Here is a 21,095-nt window from a genome sequence, read left to right as displayed (position 1 = left end):
TCCAAAATTGCCTCAGAGATAATCACAATATAATATTAGTAATAATATAGTAGATGTTCTTCAAGTAGTTCCGCTCATAATTCACAAATAGAGCAAATATGTAGAAGAAGAAGTTAGATCTTCACTTCAATATTATGAAACCGTCTCTGTTCCCCTCCCGCAGCTGGCAGAGGTTCGTAAGCAGTCGGAGGAGGTGAACACTGCAGTGGAAGTTGGAGAGGAGACACGCAGGAAACTTCAGAGGGAGCTGGACGCTACTGTCCAGAGGGAGCGCCAGAGGGAAGAGGAGAAAGAGAGAGCGGAGAGGCAGAGGGAACGTCTCAGGGAGGAGATAGAGGACATGACGCTGGCCTTGCAGAGGGAGAGGACGAACTGCACGGGCCTGGAGAAGAGGCAGAAAAAGTTTGACCAGGTGAGAGACTCCTCGGATTGCTTCTTTGCACAGGCTGCAACATTTAAACTGCATTGTTTCCTTCTGACCTCTAACTTTACCTGATCCTCTTTGTCCACCAGTGTCTGGCTGAGGAGAAGGCGGTGAGTGCTCGGCTTGCAGAGGAGAAGGACAGAGCTGAGGCAGACAGCCGAGAGAAGGACACGAGATATCTTGCGCTGTCCCGGGCCCTGCAGGTAAATTATTCGAGAGCAGACAACCTAAGCAGGTTCATTATGTAAATGGATTGTGTTGATTAATCCTCTGTGATTCGGTTTGTAGGAGGCCCAGGACCAGAGGGAAGAGCTAGAGAGGTCCAACAAGCAGCTCCGTGCAGAAATGGAGCAGCTTGTCAACCAGCAGGATGACGTCGGCAAGAGCGTAAGGACCCTTCTCATGGGACTTGTTTGTTATTCCTCTGTTTCGATCCTGAGTTAGTCACGGCCTCTTCTGCCTTTGGATTAGGTTCATGAGCTTGAGCGGAGCCGGAGGACCTTAGAAACAGAAGCCCAGAACCTGCGAGTTCAGACACAGGAGCTGGAGGAGGAGCTGACGGAGGCAGAGAACTCGAGGCTGAGGCTGGATGTCACCTTGCAGGCGCTCAAAGCTCAGTTTGAGAGGGAGATCAGTACCAATGAGGAGAAGGGAGAGGAGAAGAGAAGGGCACTAAGCAAACAGGTTTGATCGGGGAAGGAAGGAGGAATTCATATAAAGCATTGCTGCTACTCCTTTCTGCCAAACACTCAAAATGCTCTCGACCTCATTTCTATGCCAGGTGAGGGAGCTGGAGATCCAGCTGGAGGAGGAGAGGACTCAACGCTCTCAGGCTGTGTCCTCCAAGAAGCAGCTGGAAGCAGAGCTGCAGGAATCCGAGGCCCATGTGGAGACATCCAGCCGTGGCAAAGAGGATGCTATGAAGCAGCTACGGAGGCTGCAGGTAAATTTCCCTTTACAAAAGCACAATTTTGTTACGCTTTTCAATATACTGTCTTTTTCACGTTTAATTTTATATTTCACAGGGTCAAATGAAAGAAGTTCTGCGCGAGCTGGATGAGAACAAGTTGACTCGGGAGGAGGTGATCACCCAGTTTAAAGACAGCGAGAAGAAAATCCAAACCCTCGAGGCAGAAGTCCTGCAATTAACAGAGGTGTGTTGAAGTGAACATTTTTAATTAAAAGAAATTTTACATGAATGCATTTATTCTGATTATCAGTGTTTTAATTGACTTTGCTTCCATTCACTGTATAGGAACTGTCTGTATCAGAGAGACAGAAGAGACAGGCTCAGCAGGAAAGAGACGAGGTCGCTGACGAAATGGTCAACAGCAGCTCTGGAAAGTTAGTATCTCTTTACTACTGATATATTGTGTTATTCAGTGCATTGTGTGTAGCTATCACTAAAATTGCAAATTTTTCCAGAACCGCGTTGTTTGACGAGAAGCGGAGGTTAGAGGCTCGGGTCAGTCAGCTGGAGGAGGAGCTGGAGGAGGAGCAGACTAACGCTGAACTGTTGGCAGAGAGACAAAGGAAGATGACTCTGCAGGTACAGTAGATAGTACTGAACACACACAAACACACACACACACACTTCTGCACTCACACACACTCACGCAACTACACATTGTTGCTGCTGCTCTCATCCCAGGTGGAGACGATGACGGTGCAGCTGCAGGGAGAGAGGACTTTGGCCCAGAAGGCGGAGGCTGGCCGGGAGCAGCTGGAGAGGCATAACAAGGAGCTGAAGTCCCGTCTTGGGGAGATGGAGGGAGCAGTGAGGGGCAAACACAGGCTCAGTGTCGCCGCCCTTGAGGCCAAGATCGAGACAATGGAGGAGACAGTGGAACAGGAGAGACAGTGAGAGAAACAGACACATAAATGTCATCACAGACAGACAGAGGATAACATTCAAATGCTCTAAACTAGTAACCTGTAGGGGGTCTGCTCCAAGTCTTTCATACTTTCTTCTTCTTTGTTTTTTTTTGTGCTGTCCCTCATTAGTTTAAGATATATATATATATATATATGCAACATTTCAATCACAATATTGCACACACAAAACACATCATGGCAATAAATTCTACAATATTGTTATAATGCATTACATTCATTACATGTAAGGCAGCATCAGTGGTTGAGACACAAATGAGGGATAGGTTGTGTAGATTGATCTAAAATAAATAATCTCATATAAGAATCTAATTGACTTTTAATTCCTCAGAGAACTTTTAAACATAATTGGAGGTAAAGTTTTTAACCTGATGCAGCAGGACACTGATCTTGGCTCTGTTTGATTCTTAGGGAACGAGCCATCGCCAACAAACTGGTGCGAAAGACAGAGAAGAAACTGAAGGAGGTGATGATGCAGGCAGATGAAGAGAGGAGACATGCAGACCAGTACAGAGAACAGGTAAGAAAACTGCCATTTGCTTTTGCAGTCCAGGTGATTCACAGTAGCAAACACACACACAATAGTCAAACTAGTGACAGAGCATGAAATGATTATTAATGGAGACCACGTCAGCTGAGATCACTACTGTATTTCTGGCCCGGGACACAGAGAGGGTCTAAAAAAGGATTCATCTGGCTCAGTCCAACCTAATCCTAATCCTGCCCTTGCATCTGTGTATTTATTGGGAAGGTAGAACGTACCCGACTCCGAAAAATGAATCCCTCAACCACAGCAGTGACACTGACTCTCCTCCCAAAACATCATCAGTGATTATCTGAGATGTAATCTGACTCCTGATCCCCATCAGTCCTCCTGTTCCCAGACTAATCTCTCTTTTATGCACCCGTCCCCTTCTCTGCCTTCTCTTGCCCGCTTTTTCCTCCAATCTCACGTCTCACCCTGACCTCTGCAATACTCTCTGTTCTTTGCTCCTTTCTCCTCCAACTCATCCCTACGCTCCCCCTCCTCCTCCTCCTCCAGCTGGATAAGTCCATGGTCCGACTGAAGCAGCTGAAGAGGCAGCTGGAGGAGGTGGAGGAGGAGAACTCTCGCTCCAACGCCCAGAAGAGGAAGCTGCAGAGAGAAATGGAGGAGCTCACTGACAACTGTCAGACCATGATGCGAGAGATCGCCTCGCTCCGAAGCCAGCTCAGGTAACCATAAGTATTTGTGTTTATGTGTGTGAGACTGTGTGTGTGTATTTTTTTGTCCTTGAATGATCATTGTTTATTGTCGTCTTGTTTTGTTTTTAACCCCCATTAACTTGATATGATTTGTTTTACTTTGCTCTTTTGTTGCATCCATTTGTGTCCATCTAACCCTGACTCACTGTCCATCTGTCTGCGTCACACCAACACTCAGCATCCCTGAATGGAGACCAGAAATGTAGGTCACCATGTGTGTTCTTTGTTTCTAACATGTGTCGTAAGTTTTATACATTTCATCTAGATATGTCAATTTTTTAAGAATTGTTTTTTTGGGGGGGGGAGAAATACGCTTTTTTTGCTTGAGTGAATTATTTGGGAGAAATTGATCCCACTCGTGTCGGGACAGTAAATATGAAGCTATGGCCAACAGCTGGTTAGCTTAGCACAGCATTAACAGCAGGCCAGGCCTCCAAAAGTAACAAAATCGGAATACTTGCAACTCTAAAGCTCACTGATTGGCACGTTATACCTCGTTTGCTCAATCCATACAAAAACCAGAGTAAAGGCATTGTGTTCAGACACAAAACCACCTGACAAATAACATAATACCCATAACGTGCTTTTATCATACCTAGTGTTTTGTACGGATTAAACAACAGTTATATCATGCTGTTTAACTTTTGTCAGGCTGATAGTTTCCAGGCCTCAAGCCGAGATAAGATAACTGGCTCTGGACTGTAGCTTCACATTTACTGTGCAGAGGTTTTAATTTTACAATACTCTCATAGAAAGTGAATCATCGTATTTCCCCAAATGTTATAATCTTGTTAATCTTTTCCTGAAAAGTGTCAAATATACATAAATATAGATCATTTTTCAAGTGATTGTGAAAATTTGTTGCTTTTCTCCTCTGTTGAAAAATTTGAAAATCTTTGTGTCTGTAACTGTTGGTTGGACAAAACTGGAATCTGGAAAACTGGAAGATGTAACTCTGGGTTCTGGAAACTTGTGATTGGCATTTCCCACTATTTTCTGGAATTTTATAGAATAAAAAATCGATTCATTGAAGAATAATAACTAACCCTAATCCTCTAAATCATGGATTCACAATGTTTGGTGTCTAGTTTTCAGTAATTAGATAGCTGACGGAAAGTATAAGAAATCACTGCTCTGTAGTGTGTTTGTTTCCCCTTGCACTAATCCCACAGAAGACTTACTGTAACTCTCTCCTCTTGTCCAGGCGTGTACCGTTGAACCTGGCGATGCGTGGACGCAGAGCGTTGGTCGATGACCTCTCATTAGAGAACTCTGACTCAGAAGAGCCTCCAGCCTCTCCGACGCCCTCCTCTGGAATCCCGGGAACTCCAAATCCCGCCTCTGAACACAGCCTGGACCCTCCACCACCTTATAGTGTCAACAACACAGAGTGATGGACACGTAGACTCAGTAACACACATAAAACGTAAACACACACACACGCACACACACACACACACACACACACACACACACACACACACACACACACACACACACACACACACACACACACACACAAACACAAACATATAGTCTGGACTAGTTGGGGTAGAAGGAGTGACACACACACACTACATAACAACACTAGTTTATAAAAAGAAATGGTAAGAAAGAAACAGAAAGACATATAAGATGTATAAGATGTATACGTCAGACGCTTTAACTATAAAACAACCTGATATGTTAAGTACAGAAAATGATGTAAAATTTAGAATTTACAGAGGGGCAACTGGAAATAATTTTTGTTTTATAACTAACTGTGACCTAAACCAGGCGACATAACAGAGACTGGAAATTTCTACCTTACATTGCATCTCTGTAATGTACTTCTAAGAAACTGAACTCCATCTCCCAGGGTTCCAAAGGGGAAAGTGAATTGTTAACAGCTGATTTCACGATGCTGTACAGTGCTCAGAGAGCAGAAAACATTATGGTGTTCATGTCTTTTACATTAGGAGGTATTTCAAACCTAAGCCATGTTTAACCCGTTGATGAGGATTGAATAAATATACAATCTGATTTCACAAAGGGCTGCTGGAGGTTGAAAATACTTCTGAGAGGTGTTAAGACAATCTATATTAATGTTACATAGAAAAAGCCAATAAGAGGAAATCAAATGCGGACATGGAAAAGAGAGTTTCACTTTCTTTATGAACGTGTGTTTCGTGCAAATGTGATGGGGTTTTTTGACATCTTCATATGTCAAATAACTTTTTTTTAAATAATGGAAATTGAATTATCTGGAAAACAGAAGGAAAAAAACAGTAAGGTACAGAAACCAGTATTTAATCAAAATTAGTTCAGTAACATATTGATCTCATTTTCATGTCACAGGTCAGTTTTAGCCCATTTGACCATAAAAAGCAGTCTATTGTACTTGCAGTCACACTAAAGGTGGGATTAAACGATAAAACCTTTTCTATAGATTAGTATGAGTATGTTAGACAATGCAGTAGTATTATTAGATGATTTCTTTAAACTACAATCTTAACAATTGCTTCAGAAATCTGAAATTTGTATAATTTATATGAAATATGACCTTAAGTTATTGATCACTGGTTGTTTCCTGTACGGCTCAGTTTCGTGTCAGAAGTTGCTTTGATTATTTCTGCTCCTGCAGGCACTGCATGTTGGGTCACGTGTTACATGTCGGGCAGGTTTGCCTCGTTTCACTGAGCGTTACAGGATCGGGTCTCTTTGCATGGATGACCACTGGGGTTCGGGTCGTTGCTGGTGTAGAAATCAACAACAGCAACACAACTGCTGCTGTATTCATTTGTTTTTAACCAAAGCAGCTCAATACATCTTTTTTTTTTTCTCGTTTTAGACTGATAAAACATCACATTTTATTTTGACACACATCTTGTACATTGTAATTTTGCTTTTTACGGATTAACTGTGTAAATTATTGATCAAACAAAGCTTTTCTGTTTAACCAAATGGTGGGCGTATGGATGAGAAAAAGGGACTTAGAGCTGTAGTAAACGTAGACTAGTGGTCCAGTAGAGTAGATGGGAGGAGTAGATGCCGGTGAGGTGTTCAAGTCTCATCCAGTGACTCGTCTGGAGGATTTCTTCAGTAGAATAACGTCGCACTCTGCTCACAGTTCCTGTTTAGACCATTGTAGAAATAAGTGAGCACGAGACTCAAAGCATTTTCAGAAGGTAGTATTAGATAAAAAAGACAATGGAGGCACTGAGGAGTTTGTTCTACTTGCAAACAGCAAGTAGAACAAATAGTAGATTTTTTTTACCCTAGATATCGAAAGTCTAAATGGCAAACATTCGTGTGCACCAAACAGATGGAGTTTGATGATAACCCGTCTGTGAAAAAAAAAATTGAGGTTAATCCTCTGAATTTTTGTAACATTTAAAAGATGAAGGTCATTTTAATTTAATTTAGTGTAGTTCGGGACCTTCGTCAGCACCTGTTGCCTGTCACAGCTTTAAGACTGAGGATGTTCATGTGGTGTCTGCAAACAGAAATGTTTTAAAGGAATAGCTCAACATTTTGGTTAATGGGCCTATTTGTTTATTTGACTGTAAATGTGAAGATTAATTTACACCTTTATGTGCTGCACGATTTCTTACCCAGGCGTTGTAAGCACTGACTCTGGAAATCACAGGTTAAAAAATATTCGGACACATGATTCCCCGTCAAACAGCTTCGGACGTTTTCCCCACGATGTTGACCTGTTCCTTTGATGAATTGAGACATGCTGCTTAAATTAGAAAGAATGTCGCTGGCGCTTAACTCATAATTGGAACTAAATAACGATTGTGTAGCTAAACTCTTACATATTATGTTCCTGGAATTTCTCGAATGTTTTGTTTTCTAGATTTATGTTGATACTTTATGGCAAAGGGTTAATGATCCAGCTGGTGTTTACAGTTGATGACACACAGGACCAGTACAGTACAGTTCTCTGTTATCAGGGTTGTTCTGATTGCCCTTTTCTCTTCTTCCTTCTGTTTAATTAACAGGTTTATATTGCACTGAGAAAACAAGACCACTAAGTGTGTGCACTACTCTGCAGACCTGATGTCCCATGTGTATCATAGCTTTTTGCCACCATAATGCACAGTTAGTGACGGCGGAGGAAAGATCCGACCAGTCGGATCGAGAAAAAGTTTGACTACTGTGGACATATATTTAACACCCTACCAAAGGGTTACATTTTTTAATTTCTGTATGTACATTTGTTTTATTTTACTAATATGCAAATGGTTTTGTTGCAAGCTGTGTTTTTTTTAAGATATTGTGTAAATGCTGCACTTTACACACTTACCAGTGAGGACAAACACAGGCGTGCTTTGTCAGGTTATAATTTATCCCAAGGAGGCTGACACAGCATTAAGCCAAATGAGCTGATATTTTTGTCGCTCTGTACGATTCTCCTAAATGTTCTGATCTCAAAATGTCATATCATCGTCTAAGCGTCACGCCCTGATCGACCGAAATCTGAAGAGGCGTGGAGTGAACCGCTGGAACGAGAACAGATGGCTTCTGTTCACCTGTAGCAAGAGACGAGGCTGGTGCTTCTCTGAGGTGTTATTTTTCTCTGCGTGTTTGTCTATGGCTACTCTGGAACTTGAAACATTTTTGGAAACATGTTTTACTGTTTTAGCCTTTTTTGTTTGTTAATGATGCTGTAATTATAAAACATTTGACTGGGGTTAACTTTAATATATGTTGTTGGTTTTGATCTTTGTGTGAGTGTGTGTTCTTCTTTCCACTGCTGTGTAGTCCACACACAAGCACACTACACAAAAACATAACACATAAAAGTGGACATAACATTTTAATTGTGCAATGCTTGTGACAGCATGTATGAATTTTATTCCCTTTACAGATATTTATCACCTAAACAAGAACATGTCATACTTGCTACTGTCATCAGCTCACGCCCTGAAATCAAATATCCAAGAAAACCCTAAAAATGAAGCAGATTGATTCATGGTGAGTGTATTAATGTGTAACATGATAAAATGATTTAGTTAAATATTAGGAAAACGCATTTTAATCTAGTAATTTAAACAGACAGCAGCGTCACTGTTTATGTGTCGAAAGAATAATTCTAAAAAGTCTCAAAACCTTTGTCAATTAACAGTTAATCTTTAAATAGAAGGATTTTGTTGAGTGAAAATGTGAAATTTATGAGCTGAAATCCTCTTCACAGGCAAACAAACAGCATTGAAACATAACCTCCTTGGTATAATTAATATGATTATACTCAAAATTATTTCTTACAAACATGACTTCATATTTATGTTTTCTATTTTTGTTAGTCATTGTTAAATGGTTTAATTGCTTGAGATGGTTGAACATTTGAGTGTCTGAACTTGGATTATTAGGAAATCAGATTTGAGTCATGTTTCAGATGAAAAGTATAACTAATGTTCCCATGGTTTGATTGAAATTGATGCACCCATATCACTCTGGAGCCTTGTTCATGACATTCTCCACACAGCTACAGAAACAGGCGACTTTCTTTCCTTAAGGATATCAGGGAACAGCCAGTCCTGTTCATGTGGAGGTGTGGGTACAGGATGGTGCACAGGATTATGAAGTGGGGCAGAGAACGACTGAGCAACTCCCTCAAACGGTGTAAAACGCTGGTTCTTGTCACAGTTAAGAAGTTTACAGGGACTCAGGTCCTCGGTTGGCTGGTGTGTCTGCAGGTTTGTCATGTAGTAACAGCTGGTCGACGTGGGGAGCTGGTTCGGGGCCAAGTCTGAACCAAGAGCCGGTTCGAAATGATTGAATTGTGTCTCTAGAGCTTGATTGACAGTCAATCCCTGGTCTCCATTGCAAGTGGATCCATATGCATATCCATACTCATGTCTGTCATTGTATGGATCCTCCATGTCAGACGTGTCGTTCCACATGTTGTCGCTGAAACTACCTGTCTGGTCTGCGAATGTTGAATCGTCTGCTCCGACCTCTGCACAGATACTCTGAAAATAGGTGCCTACTTCCAGGCAGCCCCCCAGGTCCTTGCCGCCCACGCTGAACAGATCCATGATGTCTGCCCACGGACTCTCCGCAATGTCGGCGATGCTCCTCTGGGCCTGAGTGCAGGGCGAGACGTCCGTGAACATCTGGATCGAGAAGTCGCAGGAGTCCAGAGACAGAGGAGAGAGCTCTGGAGAGAAGGACGGAGACGTGTCCGTGTTTTGGCCAAACTGGTCGAAACTTGAGTTCTGTAGAGATGTGTCTTCTGGGAGGTTGTCGATGGACTTCAGTGGACTGTCATAGACCTCTGCCCTTTGGTAGTAATGAGTATCATCGGGGGAACTAAGAGATGTGAATTCAACCAGTTTACGATTTCCACTTCTCTTTTTCTTCCTTCCTTTGCCCTGGCTGTTTTTAACAGTGGTGCAGGTGTTGGGTTGTGATTTGCGCGGCGGTTTCCACAGATCCTTAGAGTCGGGATGCTTCTTTTCAGTGACTTCAGTTTGATGTGATTCATCAGAGACGTCCGTCACAGACTTTGAGACGTCATCCGCATCTGTGTGATCACTGCCCTTCTCCGGGTCTTGTAAATGGCCGCTCTGGGAGGGGCTACCAGCTGCTGGCGTCTCTCGCTGCAAAGACGATTCCGATGCAATTCGCTGGTTTGCCGCCTCTATGTCTGCAAACTTTCTGTAGAGAGAGAGAAAGACGAGATGTTGAAACACCACTAGCTTTTAAAATGTCACTAGATAGTGGCTACCAAACTTTTTGAATCATGTCCCCTTAAAGGAATAATTTGACATATTAGTAAATATACTTGTTTGTGTAGTTCCTATAAAACCAAAGTGTGATAAACAACACTTATTGTATGCAGGACTATTTCTTCGCTAAATACAATGACTTGTTGGGATTTCTGCCGGTTGCTTTGGAATGAAGCTAGTCTATCCCTCCGTTTCCAGTCTTTATGCTAAGCTAGGCGAACCAGATGGCTATGGCTTCACTTGTATCATACGTACACATGAGTGTTATCACTTTGAATCCGCCTTTTGGAAAAACAGAAAAATCTATGTACTTCCACAAAATAAGTTTATTCACTTAGCAAAGAGAATATCAATGTCTAATTGAAATGCAGCTGAAGAGTGATTTCAATTTCTTAGACTTTTTAATAGGATTTTAGGCCAATTTAATAACAAAGAAGCAATCATAGGCTGTTGATAAACTACTCTCTGCATATTAGAAATACTCTCTCCTATTCTATCTAATTATATGGCAAGCTCCTTTTGGGACTGACCCCCAGTTTGGGAGCCGCAGCCTCAGGACACTGGATCTAACTGTGACGTCCCTCCTCACCTCTGAATCATGTTGTGCAGAAAGCGGCGGTGGTTGACCTGCCGTTTGGACGGCCGGTTCTTCCGGGGTTTCTGCAGGGTCCTCATCATGTGACCTGCTGCTGAGGTTACAAAAGTGTAGAGGTCACGACCCCAAGGCCCCCCTTGTTCCAAACCGGGCTCTAGAGTAACAGAGATGGATGGTCGCATGGCTGAGGAGACAGAAGGTGTGAGATTTAAAGACAACATGAAGAAATGAAGAAAGTAGGTAAAAATGGTGAGATGACACAAATTCAACTTAGCTGTTCTATCACTTAGGATTTTACATGGAAGGAAAATAATGACTTTTCTATTTCATAGCCTGTGACCTTCACAATATTTATCATGTATTTTAATAATATAAGACAGTTTATTAATATGAGAAAAGGAACCAAATTTAAAATGCTTTTCATTTAAAAATTGTACCTAAGTACAATTACTTAGGTAACTGCAAGTTTGAGGGAACTTCTCCTTTAATAATGAGTTTTAATTGTATGCTTCCTCACACCTCAGAGGGAAGTACTTGGATTTTTACCCTATTATATTTTTTTCAAAGCTGCAGTTATTAGTTAACCTTCAGAATAAGTTGATATATTCAAATTTTATACGGAGATTATAAAATAGAGTGAATTATACCAGGTCAGTGTAACAAACAGGACATTTTAAAACTGGCTCCACCTCAACCAGCTGCATTATAAAATACTGACTTCTCATCGGTGGTAGTGATTCAATAATGTACTGTATATACACAAACATAACATTAACAGGAGCCACTGTCTGCATGGTAAAGTGTTGTTTTACTTTTTTTAAGTACATTGTGTAGATAAAACTGAACACTTACACTTTTGACTGCAGGCTTTTAACTTGTAATAGAGTTTTTTTTTTTTACATGGTGGCATTGCTGCTCGTTTCAATGTAAATGGTCTGAGTATTTGTTCCACCACTGCCTATAATTAAATCTGGATTGATAAATTACAAAAACATTAAGTAACTGCACTTTGTTTCCTCAGCTGCAATTAAAAAAAAGAAAATAAGCAGAAGATCATTCTTACCTTTTCTCCACAGGCTGCTGCGTTTCTTCTAGTGAGCCCACAGACTGAGGGCAGGGGAGGCTGCAGGCGGAGGAGGGAGGGAGAGGTGTGCTGGTTTAATTGTGGATGTACGTCTGTGTTTGGGTCTGTGCGCACAAATGAAGTCAAGTGACGTGAGCGCTCAATGCAAATGTACAGAATCCCCTTTTTTTCTGCAGAATGAATGGAATCCAAATTGATAAATTGTTAGTGGGAGAGGAAGTGAGACGAGATGAGAGGAGCTGAAAAGGAGGAGGCAATTATCTGAGGAGTCAACCGCTCCCTGAGGTGTGTGCACACGTCTCTCCATTGTGTGCCACACTAAAGGCAGCTTGTTAAATACTGGGAGACACAAACGCACCGGTTGAGGCAGTTAACAAGCAATTAATTGATCTGCTTAAACTCTGGCCCCAATTATCACATTCTCAGAGGGAAGAGCTAACGTGGTTGCTAGTGGCTTTAATTGACCTTTGCAATTCAATAGCACACCTTCAACGTGCAGAATTTAACATGTCTATGGCAGCAGGTGGGGGAACAGGCTGTCCTCTTCACAAAGCTGACAGAGAACGGAGCAATAAAATTCAATCCGACACATTTTTTATTCCTTTTTAAATCCTTTATTCCACATTTATATTATCACATTTTGCTATGGGTTTTTCAACTGTTGACTCATGTTTCTTTGCACATGGTTCTCTGTTGCTGGTTTACTTCTGCCATGAAGGGCTTTTAGGTCCTAAGTCAAGGATGTTACATTTTAAACCTTAGTTTGTTTCTTGGTTTGTTTGTTAATTTGTTAATTTGTTAATTTGTTGATTTGCTGGCAGGATCACAACCCATTTTCAACTCTACCAATTTCTAAATGTGATGGAGGGATGTGGATTGGGTTTGGGGAGAACGTATTGAATTTTTATCGAAATGCGGATTAAGGGGCAGATCCAGAGATCCTGACTTTAAAAACCCAATTTGTGAATTGTTAGGGTTAGGGTAGCAGTTAGGGTTAGGGTTAGGGTTAGGTTTTGAAGGGTTAGGTTTAGGGTAAGGGTTAGGGTTATGGACATGAAGGTTGTAGAGACTTGCGAGCAGACAGTAATTGGGCAGTACTATGTGTATGACACATTTAATTGTTATTGGTATTGTTATTGCCTGTTGTGTTGCTAAACTGTTTTAAGTTATGTATATATCTGTGTATTTTAGCATATCTAGACTAGATTATTAGCATTTCCCGGGAGTTGTTAGAGGTCTATGTCAGAGCACAGCTCTTTTTGATAGCATTTTCGCTTATGTCTTAATATTTACATTAACATTATCACAAAAATATTGTATATTTATGTTTGATTCCTGAGCTTGATGCTTGATGAAACGATGATTAAGTGAGGCTTCAACTACATCATCTCCAACTTAAATGCAGCAACCCGACTTCGTGCTCATTCAAGATTGTGTGCATCTTCCACCATGTTACTCAAACGAGGGAAGCACTGTTGCAGGAGTGGCTTCTATTTATAGGGACACCACGTGTTGCTCCGACCAGAAAGCTGCACAGTCAACCTTCTGCTGTGGCTTCAACTTCTACACTTCACTTGGCTGGAATAATCTGTGGTAAGTATGTTCTGCACAGAAATAGGGTCCAATTAATCAAGTGACTTTTATTTACATGACAACAGGTGTAACACATCACATTGTGCCATGAAAACATTGTGTGTCATGAGCTCATTGACACAACTGCGCTCAATTATTTGTGATTTTAACCTTATTCAGTATAATTGTAGTTTGTCTGGCTGCTTTTTCATAACCTCTCTTTAGTAAACCGCAGAATATTACTCTCTTGTTCACCTCTTTATCACTCCTCCTTACATGTGGTTTTTTCTCAGACTCCTCTGCATTGTGCTGATAAAGGTCTTATCACATTGGCAGAACTTTGACCCCGGGCAGAAAACCTCCCTCGGCCGTAGTTTCACCTACTAAGCTACCTCACGTCTTCAAACACAACCAATCAGACAACTTGTGTTTCATTGGTCTTGGACATTTAAAGAGAGGGTGAGGAAAGTCATGCTGAAAGGTAGGTTTGACTCTTACATGGATAAAAGCCATAGCCAGTGATATTTTTGTCATTTTTAACCAAACTGTCAATTTTGCTTAATTCCCTTAGACCTCAGTTTTATTTGTAAATTTGTTTAAAACCTTTCACTCTCATAAAGTGCCATTGTGAAGTAGTGACATTCATTGGTCTTTTTATGAATGAATTCAGCCTTTATTCTTCTCTCATCAGATTTATCATCATGAACCGAACCTGGGCTCTGTTCAAAGCTCACCCCTACATCAGTAACGTCCTGGGATACACAACTCTGTTTGCCTCAGCTGACGTGATCCAGCAGAGCGTGCTGGGAGGGTCCACAGCAGAGGGTTCCACTGGCATCAACTGGGGTCAGACGGCCCGAGTGGCGACTGTGGGTTTCTGTTTCCATGCCAACTTCAACTACCACTGGCTCAGGTGGCTGGAGAGGATGCTCCCAGGGGGGGGAGTGAAGGCGGTGACAGGGAAAGTTGTGGTGGATCAGCTGGTCGCCGCTCCTCTCACCATCAGTGCCTTTTATATCGGTAAGTGTGTTACAATCACTATTAAATCTGTATTGTGTTTATTCTACCAACCAGATGAAGCTCTGTTTGGGAAATGATGAAATGCTGATGTCTGTTTTGTTGCTATTTTTCAAACCCTAACCCTAACCCTAACCCTTGACAGACCCAAAACAGGGTTTATATAACAGCCTCACACTTCTGACTCTTCAGGTTTAAGCTTACTTGAAAAAAAAGAGGATCCTCTTGAAGACTGGAGACAGAAATTCTGGACATCTTACAAGGTACATTGATTATTTTAAAGATTTTACTCCTACTTATGTTACTGAGTTGCTAACTCTGCTCAAGCTATAGTCTGATATCTTCCAAACAACACTTGCTAGTGGTTCATATGTCAAGGTTTCGGTACCAGAGGGTGACCGGGTTTTAGCCATCAGTTCCTGAGGCTCTGGAACTCCTTGCCTGCAAGAGATTACACTGGCCAGCCCTTAACCTGTTTTTAAATCATGACTCTAAACCTATTTGTTTAGGAAAGTCTTTTAATGCCAAATTTTTCACTCATTTAAGAGTTTGTTTTTAATATTTGTCTGTTTAATATCTATCCATCTATCCATCTATCTATCTATCTATCTATCTATCTATCTATCTATCTATCTATCTATCTATCTATCTATCCATCCATCTATCTATCTATCTATCTATCTATCTAGGCTGGAGTGATATATTGGTCAACAATGCAGGTCAGATTTTCATGTATTATTCATCTTCATCTACTTTGTTGCTGCACAAACAGATTCACAGATGTATACAGTACTGATATAAAGACACAGATGTAAAGTGACAGATCTTTGTTTTCCTTTCATCTCTTTCATAATTTCAGGCAGTGAACTTTTCCCTGATTCCTCCTGTGGCGCGGACGGTGTTTCTTGGAGGCATCGCACTGACTTTCACGATCTACCTGTGCCACCTCAGAGAGCAGCCCAGCCACAAACTGGAATAAACCCAAGATCCTCCGCATAGTGGTGGAATGATTTTGTAAAAAACAATGATAATAGATGGGAATTTTTTAAGGCCAGAGTTCAGTTGCAGAGTCAGTAGGTGACATTAAGAAGCTGCGGAGGATTCATATAAATCTCTGGGAATCAGCTGATCAGTACACTCCTGTTGGTGTGTGATGGCTCTCTTTGTTTCAACTTCCCTACACGAACACTGTATGTAAATGTACATAACACAACATCCTGATTATGAACTTATTCGTCATTTCCTCTTAGGATGTAAAGATCAGTAGAGCTAATGAACTTTTTTTAACCTGTCGTTCTGTTTCAGTACTTGACTAAGATTGTTGTTGTCATATATTGTTTAAATAAAGGTTAATAAGATATTGTTTACATTTTTGTATTATTATCTTTCCTAAGAACCTTGTATTTTAGAGACAAATTGTGTAATTGTGTGATTCATTGTATGTCTTATAGCCTACATTCTGAATTTAATATTCGTATTTGGTTAATCTTTGAAAAATTTAGCAAGAACAATCTGCACGAAATACTTTGTGTATAATTGAAAGCAAAAACCTCATAAAACTAGAGAACAATGTACCACTCAAGTTAAGCAGAGGCTCTGTGAGGTACGGTGCAGATAACCAATAAAACAGAATAACACATAAGAGTGGATGGAGGTGTTTGTTGAAATAACTTTTTTTTTCACATCTACTGGTTTTACTTTGGAGAAAAATCAACCCACTAACACTCTAGTACGGCAAAGCAACCAATCATAGAAAGTCATGAATAAATATTAAATTATACAAATAAAATTATGAAAAATGAAATAGATCCAGCTGTTTGGACTACTTGCTCAGATTCCTTAAAATAAACGGAAAAAGAGACCTAGAGATAGATAGATAGATAGATAGATAGATAGATAGATAGACAGTTGGAGGGGTGGATAGGTTATGTGTTTTCATGACTGAGCTGAACAGTATAAGTGTATGAAACAAATCAAAATGATTCACCACATTACCCTGTGTCTCTCTCGCTGTTTCCGCCACTGGGGGCAGTATCCCAAAATCCTCACATGTTTTATTTTACTTTAACCCGCAGGAACCGCGTGTTCCCCAGCCAATCAGATTACCGAGATTTCACAACATCTTTTATCGCGAGACCTGAGCTCTTCCTTTTCCCTTTTCGCTCTGAGTCCAAGATGGTAGGTGTCGCTAGTCTATGATTTTAAACACGATACACTGAGGATCCACGATCATCCTCTGTGTTAAAACATCACATCGGCTCAACAGTTACCGTCACTGATTCGAAACAATGTTTGTGAAGCAGCTCTGTGGTTATTTTCATGAAGATTGAGCGTGTTACTGATGTTAGCTCAGCCTGCCCGGCGCCTACATTAGCCCTGTGTAGCCGCTACACTCCCTGAAGTTCGCTAGAAATGAGCTGTGGAAGTGTTTTCAGAGAGCGGGATATTAATAAAAACCACCGACTGCTTTACCTTTTAGAGTTAGTGTTTTTTTGTAAATATTAGGTTCAGTCTTGTACAGTAACAGTGGGTCTGTTGCGGTTCGGTTCGTTCTAGCTGTTAGCAGCGGAGTGTCAACGTGTAGACCTTCCTGTGCTACATGCTGAACTGCCTGTTTTCGTTAGCCGGTTTAAACATGTCCACACGCACATGTGCTCATGAAATCTGTCATATCTTGAATTTGTCAGGTTAAGACTGATTGTTTAGAGATTCCAGCAACGTAGCTTGGTTGTAAGATTTCCTCAGGTCGCTAATAGTGCTGATGAGTTTGCCTGTATGAACTGCCTTCTTATGAATTGTTGTTAATTGTGTTTATTTGCTTCTGCTCACTTATAAAGGGAGTCGACATCAGGCACAACAAGGACCGTAAGGTACACAGGAAGGAGCCAAAGAGCCAGGATATCTATCTGAGGCTCCTGGTTAAGGTAAATACACACACACACCATGCTGTAGTGATACCTGTTGTCATCTAAGCACAATACCATCAGTCTGATCTTATGTGAGATGTCTAACCATCCCTCTGGTTTTCTTAACAGTTGTACAGGTTCCTCGCACGTCGCTCCAATGCTTCCTTCAACAAGGTTGTCCTTAGGAGGCTCTTCATGAGCAGGACCAACAGGCCTCCCATCTCTATCTCCCGCCTGGTCAGTCTCCCTTCTCTCACCCTCTCAACTTCAGACAGGGTTTTCCCCCATAGAGATTTGCGAAGCTCTGTCAAATCTCGTGCTGCCTCCAGACACAATTCTAGTACAGCGGAAACAGTTTATAGTGATCGCGTTTGTATCGGGACAAATTCATCACAATAAGAAGTGGGTAATTGTAAAATAATTGCATAGCTTCTGAATGTTAGTCCCTAAACTTGAAGGACATGTAACAGCCCCTCTAGTGCTCACAGTGGTACTATAGCAGTCAGTTTTTGTCAGCAAGGTCACTGTCAAGATTAAGTGACATGCAAAATTTAAAGAGTTTGGTCACATGACAAATTAGTTTTAGTCTAATGGCATCCCTGGCGTTATTTGAGTGGGCATTAATTACCTAATGAGATCTCTGGAAGGAAGTGAAGTTCATGCAGACGTCGTGAGGGGCACTAGATTCCGATTGGTACTTGCCTTGGCAAATTCTTTTGAGTTATTCTATTTTCTGATTTGTATTAGTACATCCTTATTTGTGTTCAGGTAGTTTGGTGGTTTACTGGGTCTTAGTATTCAAATTTTGATGATTTAATTTGTGTAAATAGAATTTGACTCCTTGGCCTCTCCATAGAAATGAATTGGATTGTTTTCCATTTGAAGAATATTATGTCCATCCACTAATATATTGCATATTTGTCACCAATCTCACCAAAAGTGAAGAGGAAGCTGAATTTGTGTCTTTGCTTCTACCTCCTCAGATTCGTAAGATGAAGATGGCTGGCCGTGAGAACAGAACCGCTGTTGTTGTGGGAACAGTCACTGATGATGTCAGAATTCAGGATATCCCCAAGCTCAAGGTACCTCATCCTTTCAGTGTTTCTTTTTTCTCCTCCCTCTCTCATGAACAATATTGTCCATCTGACCATGAGGATTCTTCAATGTGGTAATATTGTTGGAAATCTCTTTAATAGTCTTCATGTCCTGTTTGTTGTCTACAGATCTGTGCTCTGAGGGTTACAGATGGTGCCCGACGCAGAATCCTGAAGGCAGGCGGTACAGTGATGACCTTTGACCAGCTGGCTTTGGCTTCACCCAAAGGACAGGGCACAGTGCTGCTGTCAGGTAACTGTGGATTAGAAAGACATTACATTAATGTTAGGAGTCATTTTTCTGTCGGTGTCAGGGCATCAAGTACTGAAAAACAAATGCAGTTCCGTAGCATTGTCCGGTAACATAATGGCTAAGATTCCAATTGTTCACCCTCGTGACAGGATAATTTTCCCTTTGCACATTTTGGAGTGTCAATAAATTGTCTTTGGATGAATATCTAAAAGCAAGAAGAGTGGTGACAAAAGAAACTGCTTTTAGTTTACATTATTATTGTAATATCACATTGTAATGTTTCGTTATGGTTTTCTGACTTGAGACTAGAGCTGCAAATACATGTGGTTCCTCTGTGAGGCCAAATAAGTTATTCATTTTTATGTGTAAGTTATTGCACAATCTGAGAAAACTATAACAGGTGCACTTAGTATCACTTTTCAATCCAAGTACTGTCTTTTCCACTCAATTGATTTGAACTATTAAGAGCCATATCTAAACTTTCAGGTTGTCTTAAGAACAAGATTTTCTGCCTATATTTTTTGTGACGCGGTAAACAAGTTATTGAATGTCACTATAACACTTTTTTTTATAGGACCCCGCAAAGGAAGAGAGGTGTACAGGCACTTTGGAAAAGCCCCTGGAACCCCTCACAGCCACACCAAGTATGTACACAGTTCAGTTCGCATTGTTAAACACAGAGCAACATTTTTAAGGATGACTCATCCATTTCCTATATTGCTCCAGGGCTTTGATCAGTCAGTCTGGCTACCACATAAACTAGAGAAAAAAGCTTTGGAAATTACTATAACATTTTTGGTGTCTAACATGGGGGTGGGTTGTCTGATAATTCTGTATAGTGATGGACCTGTCCACAAATGTCCATGCATCTTAGAGATTGTGAAATTGACACTTGATATTCCCTAATGTAGATAAATGCACCATTGACAAGCCAATAAAAGGATAGTTTTATCTATGACCTTACTTGTGTGGCACATTAAAAAAAAAACGGATTTGGTTCTGCCATGCACTTTAGTAGAATGGTATCATCTACCAATGTCGTCAATTTAATTGTTAAATTGTGCAAATAAGTCCTGAGTCTTTATATTAACAGTTAATTTCAAAATTAGGAGGAAATATCACAATACAGATTGAGTCTCTTGTCATTACATATAAAGCACACACTTCCTCCAGCTCTGACACAATCAGAGATAGTCTCGTTTGCTCTCCTGCTACATCTCTAAGAAAATGCACTGTGTGTAACCACCAACTCTTTAATGTTAATGATTGGTTTGATATACCAGGTAATGCTAAAGGCACACATAAATGGTTAAATAGAATTAGAAATATCAGTTGGCAATTGTGTAATTTAATTAACTCAACACTTTTTCGCCTAAGTATCAATTCCTTTAGGTGTCAAATGTTACATTTACTCACCTTGATCATTAAGTGATTGATCTTGTTTTCACATACAAACCAGTTTCAGTGATAAGGAGGTAGATGTCCCTAAATTCAAAGGATGTTTTTTATTCTGGTAAATGGAGAGCACTTTGAGTGATTTTCAAATAAGGTGATAATTAGGTTTTTTATTCTACACTGAATGATTTAATTAAAACTACAAATTGATTGAAATATACTATGCAGAGAGGTGAGGTGCTGCATAATCAAGACAAAACGTGTGCAACTTGTTTATAATCTGGTTTATGTCCTAAGCTTTAACACTAGCTATGGTACACCTAACTAACTTTAATCAGTTTGCTCTGATCTCTTTTTAATACAATTAACATAAGAATACTACTTTAGGTGAAAATGTTTAATCTAGTGGCTGCTTCTGTAGAGAGCCTTTTAATCATAATGTTAGAAGTGGTTTCTTTGCAGAGGTTGAAGGAAATTATAATCTGAATGAAATTATAACCTTAACAGGCACAGCAAGAATAGTGTAGCGGGTAAAGCAGCAATTTATTTTTAACTGATCCTTTCATTAAGTGATGAATTTGTGGTCATTTTGTACTGTGACATTGGTAGACACTAAAGTTTCTCTTTATACACGTACTTGTTTTGTGTTGCCATCATCTTACACCTGTCTATTTTCTCTTCTCTAGGCCCTACATCCGCTCCAAGGGCAGGAAGTTCGAGAGGGCTCGTGGTCGCAGAGCCAGCCGTGCTTACAAGAACTAATGTCTTTTTATTTTTTCATGCAATCTGATAAAAATAAAAGATTTGGCTGTACACAATGAGTTTGTCTCCTGGGTTTTATTTGGCAGCTTGCACACTGACTTACATCAGAGGATTACATGGATGGAGCGTAATGGGC

General features: G+C 40.6%; 3 protein-coding genes across 3 annotated transcripts in view; all 3 read left to right on the top strand.

Moving 5' to 3' along the window:
• The window catches only part of myh14 (myosin, heavy chain 14, non-muscle), a gene marked incomplete in the record, with an annotated part of 26,187 nt that extends 17,936 nt beyond the window's left edge, over window positions 1–8,251 (top strand). The window contains 13 exon segments of the mRNA XM_053432077.1: window positions 164–412; window positions 514–627; window positions 713–811; window positions 896–1,108; window positions 1,206–1,367; window positions 1,450–1,578; window positions 1,680–1,768; window positions 1,850–1,973; window positions 2,076–2,284; window positions 2,729–2,837; window positions 3,360–3,532; window positions 3,741–3,764; window positions 4,767–8,251. Coding sequence (XP_053288052.1) covers window positions 164–412; window positions 514–627; window positions 713–811; window positions 896–1,108; window positions 1,206–1,367; window positions 1,450–1,578; window positions 1,680–1,768; window positions 1,850–1,973; window positions 2,076–2,284; window positions 2,729–2,837; window positions 3,360–3,532; window positions 3,741–3,764; window positions 4,767–4,956 — 1,884 coding nt within the window.
• A 5,595-nt stretch (window positions 8,252–13,846) lies between these two features.
• Window positions 13,847–15,528, top strand: si:ch211-120k19.1 (uncharacterized protein LOC563199 homolog). Its single transcript, XM_053432135.1, has 5 exons — window positions 13,847–14,013; window positions 14,224–14,552; window positions 14,742–14,812; window positions 15,239–15,268; window positions 15,409–15,528. The coding sequence occupies exons 2-5, from the start codon at window positions 14,234–14,236 to the stop codon at window positions 15,526–15,528; spliced, it is 540 nt and encodes a 179-aa protein (XP_053288110.1). The 5' UTR covers window positions 13,847–14,013; window positions 14,224–14,233.
• Window positions 15,529–16,633: 1,105 nt separating this feature from the next.
• Window positions 16,634–21,015, top strand: rpl18 (ribosomal protein L18). Its single transcript, XM_053432133.1, has 7 exons — window positions 16,634–16,727; window positions 17,387–17,473; window positions 17,585–17,692; window positions 18,439–18,537; window positions 18,679–18,802; window positions 19,377–19,446; window positions 20,884–21,015. The coding sequence occupies exons 1-7, from the start codon at window positions 16,725–16,727 to the stop codon at window positions 20,957–20,959; spliced, it is 567 nt and encodes a 188-aa protein (XP_053288108.1). The 5' UTR covers window positions 16,634–16,724; the 3' UTR covers window positions 20,960–21,015.
• Window positions 21,016–21,095: the final 80 nt, after the last annotated feature.

Source organism: Pleuronectes platessa, chromosome 10 (assembly GCF_947347685.1).
Source record: "Pleuronectes platessa chromosome 10, fPlePla1.1, whole genome shotgun sequence".
Classification (NCBI taxonomy): Eukaryota; Metazoa; Chordata; class Actinopteri; order Pleuronectiformes; family Pleuronectidae; genus Pleuronectes; species Pleuronectes platessa.
This window is presented reverse-complemented; position numbering and strand designations above follow the sequence as displayed.

Coding starts and splice junctions, on each gene's coding strand:
- rpl18 (XM_053432133.1), top strand. Junction 17,693..18,438: donor CCATCTCTATCTCCCGCCTG/GTCAGTCTCCCT, acceptor CTACCTCCTCAG/ATTCGTAAGATGAAGATGGC. Junction 18,803..19,376: donor GGGCACAGTGCTGCTGTCAG/GTAACTGTGGAT, acceptor TTTTTTTTATAG/GACCCCGCAAAGGAAGAGAG.
- si:ch211-120k19.1 (XM_053432135.1), top strand. CDS start 14,234: ATGAACCGAACCTGGGCTCTGTTCAAAGCTCACCCCTACATCAGTAAC. Junction 14,553..14,741: donor CATCAGTGCCTTTTATATCG/GTAAGTGTGTTA, acceptor CTGACTCTTCAG/GTTTAAGCTTACTTGAAAAA. Junction 14,813..15,238: donor AATTCTGGACATCTTACAAG/GTACATTGATTA, acceptor CTATCTATCTAG/GCTGGAGTGATATATTGGTC.